Source organism: Hipposideros armiger, unplaced genomic scaffold (assembly GCF_001890085.2).
Source record: "Hipposideros armiger isolate ML-2016 unplaced genomic scaffold, ASM189008v1 scaffold_18, whole genome shotgun sequence".
NCBI classification, from domain to species: Eukaryota; Metazoa; Chordata; class Mammalia; order Chiroptera; family Hipposideridae; genus Hipposideros; species Hipposideros armiger.
The window spans coordinates 504333-517872 of NW_017731368.1; the positions used below are offsets into that span (position 1 = coordinate 504333).

General features: G+C 57.8%; 1 protein-coding gene across 4 annotated transcripts in view; it reads left to right on the forward strand.

Annotated features, from left to right (window-relative positions):
* The first annotated feature begins 204 nt into the window (after positions 1 to 204).
* CACNA2D2 (calcium voltage-gated channel auxiliary subunit alpha2delta 2) overlaps positions 205 to 13540 on the forward strand; it is a 143663-nt gene continuing 130327 nt past the window's right edge. For all 4 annotated transcript variants that reach the window (XM_019634334.1, XM_019634343.1, XM_019634349.1 and 1 more), the window contains exon 1: positions 205 to 625. In XM_019634334.1, the coding sequence (XP_019489879.1) occupies positions 417 to 625 (209 nt within the window). In that variant the 5' untranslated portion in view covers positions 205 to 416. The remainder of the gene's footprint in view (positions 626 to 13540) is intronic.

Here is a 13540-nt window from a genome sequence, read left to right on the forward strand (position 1 = left end):
AAAGGCCACGTATGTGCCCGCCCTGGGCCGCGGGGCGGTGGGCTCTCCCCGCGGGGGCGGCGGAGTGGAGTATCGGGTCTAAGGCGTGCAGACAGGGGCGCACACCCGGAGCTTGGGCCGCGACCGGGACGCAGGGAGCGCCCGCGCCCGGGCTCCGCTCGGCCGCGCGGGCCAGCAGGGCAGGTTGGCGGCGGCCGCTATTTGAGCACCAGTCCGGGGCCGGGCGCTCAGAGCGCTAGTCGCCAGCGCGGCGGACGGATCGCGGCGCGCAGCCGGCCGCCCGCAGAGGCGCTGCGGCCCGTGCAGCCCCGGAGGCCCCGCGCGAGGAGGCGGAGGAGGAGAGGCCGGCTTGCCGCCCGCGCCCCACAGCCCGCCGCCGCTCCCCCTCCCCGCGGCGCCGCGTCTTGAATGGAAACATGGCGGTGCCGGCTCGGACCTGCGGCGCCTCCCGGCCCGGCCCCGCGCGGACCGTGCTCCCCTGGCCCCGCCGCGGCCCCCGTCCCGGCGCCCGGAGCCCCGCGTCCGGGCCCCCGCGCCCGCGGCTGCTGTTCTTGCCGCCACTGCTGCTGCTCCCGCTGCTCGCCGCCCCCGGCGCCTCTGCCTACAGCTTCCCCCAGCAGCACACGTAAGTGGCCTCGGCCGAGCGCGGGACCCGGGCTGAGCTTGCGTCCCCTCCTGCCCCCTGGCCCGTGCCCGTACCGGGCGAGGGCGCTGGGTCCCGCTCCCCACTGTGCCCGGGGGGCGGAGGCCCGAAGCCCAGACGGCGGGCAGCCGCGGTCCGGGCGCTTCTGGCTGCGTCGCGAAACTTCCCCGCGGTGCCCCTTCTTCCCCCAACCGCTTCCCCACCTCCCTCCCCCGCGAACGGAGCAGAGCAAGATCTCCAAGCCTCGAGATGGGGGGTGGGGGGGGGTGTCTGAGCTTGCCCGCGATTCTCTTGCCGCTGTCCCGGTGAGAGGGGAACCTGGGGTCGGGTGAGGAGGCGGCCAGCGACCCCTGCCCAGCGGAGTTGGAGCCTCTCGTCTGCCCCACGTTTCCTCCCGGGTGGGAACCAGCCAGAGGTGGGGGGGGGCACCCCCACACCTGTCTTCGTTGGCCTTTTCCTTTGAGGGCGAGGGTTGGATGCAGAGGTTGCGAGCACCTTGTTGTAGCCAGTGCTACAGAGGGGCTCAGTATCCCCTCTTCTTGGTGTCCCCCCCACTACACCTGGGGGAAGGGTGCCCTGGTGTGCCCAATTGGGAAGTGAAGGTGCTGGGTGGGGGCAGAAGGTGAATGGCAGAGAGGACCCCAGTTGCCCCTGCTGCTGCGGCCAACAGGGAAATCGCATCTCCTGGCCCCGCCAGCTTCTGCCGGTTCTCTGGTCCTTCTGAGCTTCTCTCTCTCCCCAAGAGCCTGCAAACTTGGCTTCTTCCTTGGGGTGAGCTCGGTTAAATATGTCTGGGGCTGGGAGTGGGCATTCAGTGCATGTGGCCTTTAGGACAGCAGCTATTTCTGTGGGCACCATGCCCCAGCCTATGTCAGTGCCCAGATGCGTCTCACCCATGTTGGCTTTGGGGCACTGTGACCACCTTGCTGTCTGTTTTCTGTCTCCTGGCTCCCTGAGGAGCCACCTGTCCCTGTTTTCCCTTCACCAGTGGCCAGGCCGGGGGTTTGGGAAAAGAGTAGCCTGGCTGCTTGTGGACAAGGGGAAGGGTCTGGTCTCAGAAAAGGGGAGAGGCTGGCTCTGCGTCATTAGACCAGTTCCACCCAAGGGTAGGAGCCCCTGGTTCTGCCTCAAAACCGGCCGACTCCGTTTGTAGGTCCTCCCAGATGAGGGAAAAACAAACTCGGGAAAGGCACCGCTCTGAGTCCTTCTCCGTCTTGTCATCTCTCTCCTCGCACAGCCTGCCTTGTGCTCAAGCGGGTGATCAGTTGGCAAATTATAGGTGCCACATGGACGTGTCCTCTGTCAACCGTCTGGATTTTTCGAGTGTGTATGTGGGGGGTGTGTAGGGAGAAGAGAATCATAGGGAAGTTCAGGGCTTGTGGGTGCGTTATCGTCTTTCATTTGTTGTGATGACAATTGACTTAAGCCACAGTGTTTAAAAAGAGCAAAAGCATTATTTTTTATTGTTCCTTTTTCCTCAAAGCCAAGCCATAATTATTTCCCCTAGCCGGTTCATAGCTCCTCCAGTGAAGGTTTACATAGACGTCTCTTTTCATCTCTTCCCACCTGGCTCCCTCTCCTTCCGACCTGCAGTGGGTCAGATGGATGCTGGGCTTCCATGGGTCTCCCTTGGAAGGATAATGTGAGACCCTGACCAGAGGGGACACCTGTCCCTCTGTCCCCAGCAAGAAGATGGTGAGGCGGGTGTGATGGCAGCAGCACATTTCCAGCTGGATGCTCTTCTCTTGTCGATAGAGTTGGAGCTAATTTGAGGGTTTGGGACATGTCTTGGAGACTGTAATTAGAGAATGAGGGTGGGGGTGGAGTGGGGGCTGCGCAGCTCCGAGGGTCCAGGGGGAGGTGACTAATGGTGTGACGACACACAGGGTTTACCATGACAGCCAGCGCCCTTCAGCTGCCCTGTTCCTGCAGATATGATGCCCATTGATCCTTGGAGGGAGAAAGGGGAAGGGATCGAGGAAGCCCTCTGCCCCTGCGCGTGACCGCAGCTAGTTGGAGTTGGGGCTTTTGTTGAATTGACATAAAGGGTGAGGCTGCTGTTGTGGGGCTTCTGGGGAAGAAGGCGGTCACCTCCCTGAACTCTCCAGGGTCAGCGTGGCCAAGCTAGGATGAGACTTGGACACAGGTGGCTTTCTGAGGTGGGAAGTGGGACCTTCAGTCTCATGGCACTGGAGTGATGACCCCTCAGTGGAAAGGGCCCTAGACAGGGAAAGTCATGTCCTCATTGGTGTCTGGCAGTGCGATGGGGTTCAGCTTTTCAAGCTGCTGGGCTTTAAGCAAGTGTGGGCTTGTGGTTCCAGGGGCCGTTATTTCTGTAATCGCTCTGGCAGTGTGACTCTCTGCCCATCAGGCGAAACAGACCAAGGCTGCCGCTGAATCGAGGAGGGCAGAGGAGTCAGAGCTGGAGGGAAGACAGGGCTTTGGTTTTGGGGGGCTCTCTCACCCCACTTGGACCTGGATCAGGGTTTCAAACAAGGAGGCAGCCACGCGTGCGCAAGTACATGTATGTGCATGCACACACTCATGAGTCTGGGGGTGGGAGGGTGAGATGGAGTCAGAGCACGCACTCCCTTTCACCTGCCTCCTCCGGTTTCTAGCTATGCTCACCCCAGCCCTGGTGGCAGGTGGCTGGAGGGGCTGTGAATGGCAGCTGTTGGCTGAGGGGCAGCCCTCACTGCTTTGCTTCTCCTTTTCTTTTCTTCTCCCAAATCTGTCAGTCTCTTTCCCTCCCCTGCCCGCTTCTTCCCGTCTCTCATCATTTCTCCACCGCCCTCTCGCTTCTTTGCCCACCCCTTTCATCTCCCTGTGCCCACCCTGACCTGCCCTCCTTTTTTGTCACCTTTGTTGGACCTCTGCCCCCTGTCTCTGGCCCCTGCTCCGTGGGGTCCCAGCTTAGTGCTAGGTGGAGCACCCTACTGGCTGCCTCTCCTGGCCCCACTCTGCTCGTGATGGTGCCGGCCAGCACGTCTGTAAGTGGGTGGGCAGCAGAGAGAGCCTGAGGGGTCTGGACCCCCCAGCAGATTAATGGCAGCTGGAGTGTGTGCTCCTTTTTCTGAGTGCTGCGACCGGGCATGCGTCAGTCTAGCTATGGTTAATGGTGGGTGACGTGTGTCTGTCTGGGCCTCTGAGCCGCATCTTCACCTCCCAGTGACTCTCCCTATTAGAGGGAGGCAACAGCACACATCTGGGCCCCTGTCTCCCCAACAACCTGCTGCAGCTTTTGCAGGAGGGAGGAGGGGGTGAGGCTCGATGGCCCGCTGTCTCCGCTGACATGCAGAGCTACCAGCTGCTCACATCCTCCTGGGGTTGAAGATTGGGGGGAACCCTTGCTGCTGTCCCTCCTGTGCCCCACCTTTATGGGTGCCTCCTCCTGGCCAGCCATGTCAGGCTAACCCCTGAGAAGGGAGGGAACCCATTTTAAGATGAGTCCCCTCCTAGCTGCGGGTGAGTCTTACTCTGGATTCTCGGTCACACTGGTGTCCCCAAGGAGAGATTGAGTCACAAGTGGCGTGAGCACTTCTGTGCCTCTGCCTGTGTGCAGGTGGGCACTGCCAGGTCTTGGCACCTCAGATGTGGATGGGCGGACCCTGCCAGCTCCTGGAAGGAGGCAGTTTGGGGGCATGCTGGGTGTCAGGTGTAGGCCCTGTGGGCTCAAGCGTTGGTCTTCAGAGCTGGCCTTCTCCATTGGGATGACCTTACCTCAGTTTCCCCAACTGAGATCATAGAATCTACTTAAGAAACTGGTGGTGAGAATTCACGGGAGAGGATGTGGCCTCTGGTGGCAGAGCAGGCACCATGTCAGCTATCGTAATATTAGCATCAGGCCCTGATGCCACAGCCTGATGGGCCCCTACCCACCAGGCTTTCCACATTGCTCCTGTAGGCTGAGCACCTTCCTATCTCTGTGCTTACTTATGCTGTTCCCCCATCACTGCATGCTTTTCTCAGGGGTTGAGAGCCTTCCTTCAAGGTCTCATATCCACACCTTCCAGATGCCTTTGGGTCGTGCGGCTAGCTCAGGCTGTACCCACCCACATGGGACGTCAGCTCCTTGGGGACAGACACTGGGCCACCCCTCTCCCTCACTCTCTCAAGCCCAGGTTGATTGTGGTGGGGGATATTGCCAGGCTAATGGTGGCCTCCCCTCACTGAGCCTGGGCCAGTCCCCTTACCCACATTACCACCTTGACTTCAGAGCCTGTGGTTATGCCCATCGCCAAGTGAGGAGACTGAGACTCAGAAAGATGAAGGGACCTACCCAAAGCTCCACAGCTTCTGGCGGCAGGGCTGGGTGGGGGCCAGTCTGTCAGACCCTCAGCTGCCCTGGTACTCGTAGCCCCTGTGCCCACCTTCGTCCCCTCCCGAGTCACAGGCGATCATTGAGCCGAGGCCTTCCCTTCTCTGAGGCTTTACGTCATGGGCCAGGCCTGGAGGGCAGGCTGGAGGGACTCATCTCCAGCTGCTGAGACACCACGTTCCCCAAGATTCCAGTATGATTCCGGAGAGAAAAGCCATAGGGTAGGGGTGGGGTTGTTCATGGAAACCCCAGGCTGGATCCTCTAGTCCCTCAGGATTTTGTCAGGCCTGAGGGGACTTCAGAAGACCCAGACCTTACGGACGCTGGAGTTTTCATGCTGTCTGGACAGGTGCTAGCCCGGGGAACCAGGGCTCTCCTTGGAAGGGAACTATTCAAGGGGCAGCTGGAAGCTTGGGGGTCGAAGCAGACAGGCATGTGGCAGGGCCCTACCTGGCAGGGCCGTGGTTTTGAGTGGGGGGTGATCGCTTTCTTTCTCCTTCCTTTTCCAGCACCCCCCCCCCACTCTTCCCTTCCCTGCTGCTGTCTTCTCAGGCTTCCAGATTGCAGATTTGCCTCTGGAACTGGTGACCTGTGTCTTGAAGTGAGTGGGCTCAGGGCCTCAGGCCTCAGAGGGAGCATCGGGACCTAGAGTCCTCTAAAGTCGGGGGGTGGGGGGCTTTTCCACTGCTGGCCACATACCTTCAGCCAACTGGGGAGCTTCTCTTCATGTCAGGTTGTTTTGGGGTTTTTTTTTTCTGGTGCCTACTGTCTAAACAAGAAGCTACAGAATCAATATTCGTATTCCCAGAGGGAGGTGTATGTGTGGTTTTTGCTTTTTTTTCCCTTTCCCTTTCTCTCTTGTCCTGTGTAACCTGAAGAGCCTCCCGAACTGCCTGTGGCTAAGAAAGGGGGAGGGAATTGGTGGTACAGGTGAAGAGTGAGATGGCCCTGGGGGCTTGCAAGGTCCCCATAGGGATCTCTTGGAGCTAGCTACCTAAAGGAGTGAAGGATGCTGTCATTCAGGCCCATGATGTCTTAGCCCCATGCCCTGCCCTGCCACCGTGGAACTCAGGCCCTGAACCTGCTCATGGACCACCTAGTCCCTCTCCCACCTCACCTGGGTCCCCCCTTCTGGGGCTGGTCTGGCCCACTCGGCCCCTGGCCGCTGCTGGAACTGGCGACTGAGCCTGTGGGGATGGGGCCTGTCTAGCTGGGATTAGTTGTGTGTTGGGGGCGGGGGGGGGTGGTCTTCACACAGGGGACCTGAGGGTCCCCACTTTGGGTTGGCCTGGTATCGGGGGGCCTCTGTCAAAAGCATCACTGACCAATCCCGAGAGCTGAGTAGCTAGTATGGTTGTGACCTTGGACAAGGCCCCTTGTCCCCCTGGGCCTCAGCTTCCTCTCTGCCAGGACCCTCCGACTCCAACATTTCAGGGCCCTAAGAAGATAGGCCCAGCGCCTTCCCGCTCCTTTCTACCCTCTGCTCTAGCTGTGGGGTGAGTCCTGACCCCCAGCTCAGATGTAAGGAACCTGCACCTCTCATGCTGGCCTCCCTCCCTGAGTGTGTCGAAGCTGCTTCCTAGACTGACCTTCTTTGAGCTCTGATCAGCCTGATTGTTTAGCAGAGAGGAGTGGGCACAGAAAGTCTTTCCTGCAGATCTTTAACCACCTCTCCCCACCTTGGAAATGACCCCTTAAATGGAGGGGAAAGGAGTAGGGGAGAAGAGGGAGCCATGCCCCCTTCGCTTCTCTTCCTGCTTAGACCCTGGTCTCTTGCTCCCACCTTGAGGCCTTCCTTCCCTGACGGCCAAATCTTTCTGAATGAGGCCCTCTCTTGTTGCCCCTGGAGGCTGCCTTGCACCTCTCACTAGCCGTGACCTTGACAACTTCCTCAGCCTCTCTGGGTCTTGGGACCTCATCTCTAAAACAGAGTTCCCTTGCTTGTGTTGCCTCATAGGGTTGGGGTGTGACAGCTCAGGAGGGATGGGCCTGGCCCCAGTGAGTGCATGATGAGAACAGGTGGATCCTGACCGGATCTGTGAGGGTTCTCAATCCAGCCAGGCCTGTACTCGCATGCCAGCCACCTGTCCCACGGCCCATAGCATCCACCACACAGCCAGGCACTACAGCACCTGAGACGCAACTGTGGTTTCTGGGTCTTTCCTCCTTGCCTGGGCCTGTGTGCACATGTAAGCTCGTGTGTGGAAGGTCTACATGTGTGTGCTCTTAGGTTTCTTTGCTCACATATATTGGGTGTGTTCATGTGTGTGCACACTGTGTGAGTGTCCATTTATACATCAAGACATGCTTGTGTGGGTATTTGTGCATGTGTGAAATCATGTGCTTGTGTGTGCGTGCTTGCGTGCTGTTTGTGAGCATATGTGCAGGTATGTGTGTACATGCATGCTCATGTGTATACACAGGTGTAGGTGTGTGCCTGTGTGTGTGAATGAGGATGTGGGCATGTGCTTATGTACGTGTGCACATCTGCATGTGCAGACATACACATCGTTTATCTCTGCACCCAGAATGCACTCCCAGTGCCCACTTTTGCACCTGCCTTTGAGGTTCATGCCAGGGCTTCGCTGGGCAAACGCTGGCAGTGAGAAATAAAGCCGCCTGATTGTTAGGACCAGTGTTTTGCAAACTTTTATGTCAGTAACAGCCTGAGTTAAGGCGGAGATGAAAAGTTTGATCATGGACCAACTGGCTCGATGACAGTCTGCAAAAGAAACACACAGAGGCTGCGTCCTTGTAATTCAGATTTTGCAAATAGAATAGTATTTAGATGCAGAGGGGGACTTGGAACTCTGAGAAGCTTGGTGAATTCTTTGTGAAGCAAAGCATGTTTGCAAACAGCCCTTCCCTTATGGAGATCCTGGACGGTGGGTATACTGGTCGGGCTCAGGCAGAGTGGAGACCCTTGCTGTGTGACCTTGGGCTGGCGTTTTCCCCTCCAAGACTGGGTGCTTGTCATCTGCACACTGAACGGGGGGAGACTGCCGTTCCTGGGAGCATCTGCTGCAGGTTTGGGGTTCTTGCTCCCAGCAAGACATTTGTGCAGTAGCTGCAGGTGATTTGGGGTGTAATAGCTTCGGCTTGATGATCCCCACATGTTCCTTTATCTGGGTGATGTCCAGGGAAGCCACTTCCTTTCAAGGATGAATTTTTTGTCATGAACAAGGCTGTCTGGGTGCCCTGTGCTGGATGCTGGCCCTTGGGGCTGTTGTGTGGGCCCTGAGCTGATTGGTTCTGATGTGTGAGGGGCTGTAAGGTTGCTTTTCTGGCATTCTCAGGGCCCGTGTGTTGGCAGTGCTGGGGTGGCCCAGCATTTCACGAAGGGCTTTCTGCTAAGGGCTGAAGTGGCTGAGAAGGGCTTGAGAGCCTGTAGCACCAGCTTGGGTTCCTGTGGGGGTCGGGAGTCTGGGTGGGACCATTTCCTTGGGCAATATGGGCCTTGCTTGGTTCCTTGACCTGGGAAGGATATCCCAGCCACAGAAGCCCCTAGGAACCCAGATACTTCCATTGTGCACACAGGGAAACTGCTGCCTGAAGGGGCGGAGAGGAGCACACACTGTGGGCAGGGCCCAGTCCCCAGTGCTCCATACAGGCTGCTCGAGGGGTGGTCCCCCTTCAGCAGTCCTCGCACTATGATATAAACTGGTTCTCTTAAATAAAAACATCCCTGACATGGAATGCAGGAGAATTTGAGGCCTCCTCTAGCCAACCCCACACAGCCAGGTGCCTGTGTGGAGTGGGGCTCCAGCTCCTGCTGTTTCTCTGGGGCAGACCTCAGTGCCCCTGGGCCGTGAGTCAGTGAGGCTTTTGGGGTACCCTGGGAAAGGACAGCTGTGTTGCCGGTGTATCCCTGAGGTGGGTAGAGGCCCCTGCTCTACTGTTTTGAGTTTCCAGCCTGACGTGGCATTTTAGCCTTGATAACTTTTCTCCGCAGCCCATGTTCTCCCCTGCTGGCACCGCCTGAAATGCTGCATTTAAAGCCTTAAAGGTCAGGCCTGGTACTGCCACCAGTTCCAACAAACAACAAAACAACCCACCTCAGCCCTGCCCCCGACTTTATTTATTAGAAAAGAGATGTGAGCCGGCAGAACAGGCCCCTGTGCTGAGGGCTCTCATAGATGGATGTTTCTCCTTTCTCCTGTGAGCTAATGCCAGGTGGGTGTGGTGAGAACCCCGGAGTCCTCCCTTCCTTTCCTGGGCTCCCTAGGCATGCTGCAGTGTCTCCCCTGGAGGGTGAGCTATGACCTTGCACCCTGGAAGCCTGCCATGGGCAGAGCCCCACCTCTCAGCCTAGCATTCGAGGCCCTGCCTGGGCTGGCTCTGGTCTCTGACCACTAGCCCTGTGACTACCCAGGTTCCAGCAAGGCTGGGCCACCTGAAGGTCCTAGTAGGAGCTCTGGCCTCTGCACCTTCTGGCCTTTGCTCACCGTATCCCCCTCCCAGCTGGCCTGCTCAGCGTATCTACTGGGACAAGGAGACTTTCGGACTGAGACCCTGCACTGGCTCCCTGCCCCTTGTAGGCCTCTCCTCCAACCCTGTGCCTTCTCTTCCAGGTCTGTGCCCAGTTCCCAGGGGCCTCTGGGGAGTAGGCATTGAGCTGACTGACTACTGTCCCCTTAAAAGCTGAGTCTGAAGAGTGTATTTGGCTGCAAGGAAAAGAGGCTGCTTGCTTCTGCATACACATTGGCAACCGCAGCATGATGATTTTTTTCATCATGGTTACGCCCTTTATCCTCTGACAGGGAGCCGAGGCAGGTGAGTGTAGGCTGTCGTTGAGGACCAAGTCCTCACCTGCCCTCTGCCTGGGTAGCCTCACTTTTAATATGGCTGTCTGTCCTTGGCTAACTTCCCTCACAGCAACAAGATGGCTGCCACAGCTCCAGGTATCACAGGTACCAGACATTAGATGTAAAAGAGGAACTGTTTCCTCTGGGTTCCTCTTAAGAAGCTTAGAAAACCCCACCCAGAATCCGCTAGCCAACTTCCCCCTACACCTCATGGGCTAGCACTGGCTCACATGTTCGCTCTAAACCAATCACTGACAGTCAGGAACATGCACTGTGATTGGCTCAGGCTAATCAGGATTTACCCTTGAGCTAAGGATGGGGTCACCTTGGGGCTGGAGGTGGGAGAGATTCTTGCAGACTTGGGTTTTGTTAGCAACAAGCGGGGAGGGTGATAGAGAATGGGGGAGGCAGTATCTGCTGCAGACAAGAGGCCTGAACGCGAGAGTGGGAACTGAGGAAGAAGATAGGAGGGGAAGGGAAGGGAGGGTGTCCATGCTGGAGGAGACATTGGTAAAGGAAGTAGTTATTTTAACCACATCATCAATCACTGTGAGCTGGGCCCTGGGTGGTATATTTCACATATGCTATCCAGTGAGATCAGTCAATTTTTATTCCCGTTTCACAGACAAGAAAAATTGAGGCAACAGGGCTGTGTGATGCTGAAGTCACACAGATGGTGAGTGGTGGAGGCAGGATTCACACCCCGATGCTGGGGGCTGAGCACACAGTCACTGCCTCACACAGCCCTTCTGCAGCTCACCTCCTCCAAACAACCCCCTGAACACGGGACCCTTGGGGTGCCCCCCCCATGCTTTTCCATCACACCTGTCCCTCTGCAAGGGCTGCCTCTCTCATCAGGCTGAGGTCCATGGAGCATGGTTTCATGGGGGCTCTGGCTTTCTTACAGGCCTGTGGCACCCCTGGGTTCCCTAGAGGGCATGGGTGACAGAGGACACTGACGGAGAGGCCTGTCCTGCTGCTGCAGAGCAGGACAGTGACTTGACCTTAATGGGCCACAGCTGAGGAAGTGACTGTGGACATGGCCCCAGGAGGGCCTGAACTTGGCTGGGTGCTGCCTGCCAGCCTTCCTTCTCATCTAAGCAGGGGTGGCTACAAAGTGGAGTGTACTTGTACCTGCTCATTACGGAGAGGACTGGGTGTCATTGGTTGGCTCCCTTGACAGATATGAGAAGATCCACACTCTAAAGAGGCCGTGTTCTCATGACCTGGCCCTTGGTCCTTCCTGTCACCCTCTGGGCTCTGTTCCCTGCACCCATCCTAGCTCCAGGAGTCGGTCGGCCAAAGGCACAGATCCTGGGAGAAGCGCTGGCCTCTGTCCTGCTCCTGGGTCAGGGTACCCCTCGGCTGCTGTTCCCCACCTGTCACATGAGTGGAGTGGGCTTTGGAACTGGCTGACCTGGGTCTTTCCCCCCGACCTTCTCCCAGTCACCTGCCGGGAGCTGATGGTACTGTCTTTACCTGTGCACGCACAGAGTTGGGGAGCAGAGCATGCCCCATCTCCCCACCTCTCCATCCCTCACCCTCCATCCTCCTACCCTCCATTCCTCACCCCACCTCCTGGTTGTACCTAGAGTTAGTTACCCCAGGCAGCACATTCAAGTATTTAAGACCGACCTTGGCTGATGCAGGCCCCAGAATTTTCAGGGGCTCCAGCGGCAGGGTCTGGCCGCCCCTCTGCCCGTCCTCTCCTCCTGTCCTGCCCTAGCCTAGGCCTCTGTCCAGCTCACTGTGGGAGCCTGGGCCACCACCTGCCCTCCTCCTCGGAGCCTCGGTGTGCTCGTCATGTCCTGGACCCTGCAGAGCGATAGATCCTCTGCAACGGATTGTGACATTCCCCTGCCACCCCATCCGCAAAGCTGTCATTTCTGTCCTCTGTAAGCTGGTGCTATGGAGACCACAGGCAAAGGGGCTGCTTCTGGTGGGCATGGGGCAGACCCAGGAGGGGGTCTCTGCCTTCAGGACTGAGCACCCACGGGGGCAGCAGTCATCTCCTTCCATGGGGGTGTAACAAGCACCTACTATGCACTGAACATGGAGTAAGACAGGGAGAGGTTGGGTGGGCTGCAAAGGACCCTGCCAGCCCCAAGCTGGACACGCCAGTGGTCCAGCTGACCTCTACTTGTCCCCTAGTGCTTGACTGGGACTCACTGTTTCCTGAAGCCCCCCCCCTAAATTCCCTGTGTGGGTCAAGGGCTTCCTGGCTGCATGAAGCCCCCCCCCCAATCTTGCAGACCTTGCTGCCTCCCCTTCAAGGCTGTGCCTGGGAGGGGTGGGGCAGTGGCCACCTGTCCTTGACTGGAGCTCCAGGCTAGTGCACACGAGGTGCTCAATAAATGTTTGCTGAGCAGAGAGTCTGCGCAAGAGTCTACAGGCCAATCTGGTTGTGTCTTTGAAGCTGTAGCAGCTTTTACATAGTCTGGGACAGGGCCCCATGTCAGCTTGGTTTTGCTGGCGTCCTAGGAGATTGGAAAGGGGACTGAGGCTCCCAGGAAAGGAGGGTGGCGGTTGGCCTACTGGTTCTGGGCGTCTCCTGGCTGTGGTACCCGTGGGAGCCAGCTGTTCCTAGATGCTTATGCATGTGACCAGTGGCCAGAGTCTGTAGCCTCTGGGGATTGATCACCAGGCTTTCTCAGCTGGCTGCCCCATCCCCTCCCAACTGCCCCTGTGCATTGACATTTGCCCCACCCACCCTGCTGATCACTTCCTGGCCCGCCCATGGTTCAGGCCCTGTCTCCTGACCGCCCCTTCCCATCTGCTAGTTCACTCTCCACACCATAGCTGTGTGCCCAGCCTGCTATGGGAGTTCACAGTCTGGGAGATCATCAGTGAAGAAGAAATGGAAGTGAGAAGTGAGGCCGAGTAAATAATAACCATGCCACGGCTGGTGCTCTAAGCAGCATCCAAGGGGTGGGGGCAGGTGGGGCAGGGCTCATACCACAGACCTAGTTCTGACAGGTCCTCTCAGGGTCCCCACCCCTCCCATGGTCCTGGGCCTCCCTGGTCAAGGCTGTGGAAGCCCTGAGGAGAGCACTTGCAGCCACTTTCCTGTGAGGGAAAGTCACTGATGGGGGACAAGGACAGGGGCAGGGGTGAGGGAGAGACTTGTCCGTGTTGATCCAGCCCCAGCTCCCGAAGCTCCAGGAGGTCCCATCCCTCTCTTGCTGACAAGCTCCCCAAGGCCGCTGCACCCCAGGCAATGCCTCCTAGCACCCAGGACACCTTGGGCTGCCCACAGCTCTTGACTGGGGCCTCGCCTGCCTGAGGCCCTGCAGCCCCAAGTTCCCCTGAACAGAGTGTCTGGGACAATCCCAGAGGCCATTAAGCTGGGTGATTTACATGGTTCCGGAGCCAGCGCCTGGGAAATATATTTTACAGGTGATTTCCAGGCTGGTGACGTATGGAGGCCATTACTCTAAAATGGAGAAGGGGAGGCCTTCACGGGGCCATCTAGTGGGACCTGGAGCTGTGGGCTCTGTTGGCCTCGCTGCGTCCTCCTGCTACTTGCTAGAAAGCCTGGTCCAGGTAACAGGGATTGAGGAGAGGAGGAGCTGGAGGTCATAAAGAGAGTCCCATATGTGACCTTGTTTGAGTCATTTTGTGCCTCAGTTTCCTAATCTTTAAAATGGATTCATATTTCCTGTGTTGTAGAGTTGTGAGTACAGAGCATCCAGTCATTCAGCCAACATTTTTTGAGCACGTACTGTGTGCCAGGCCCTGTGATCAAGATATGATGTTTTAGGGCCGGCCGAGTGG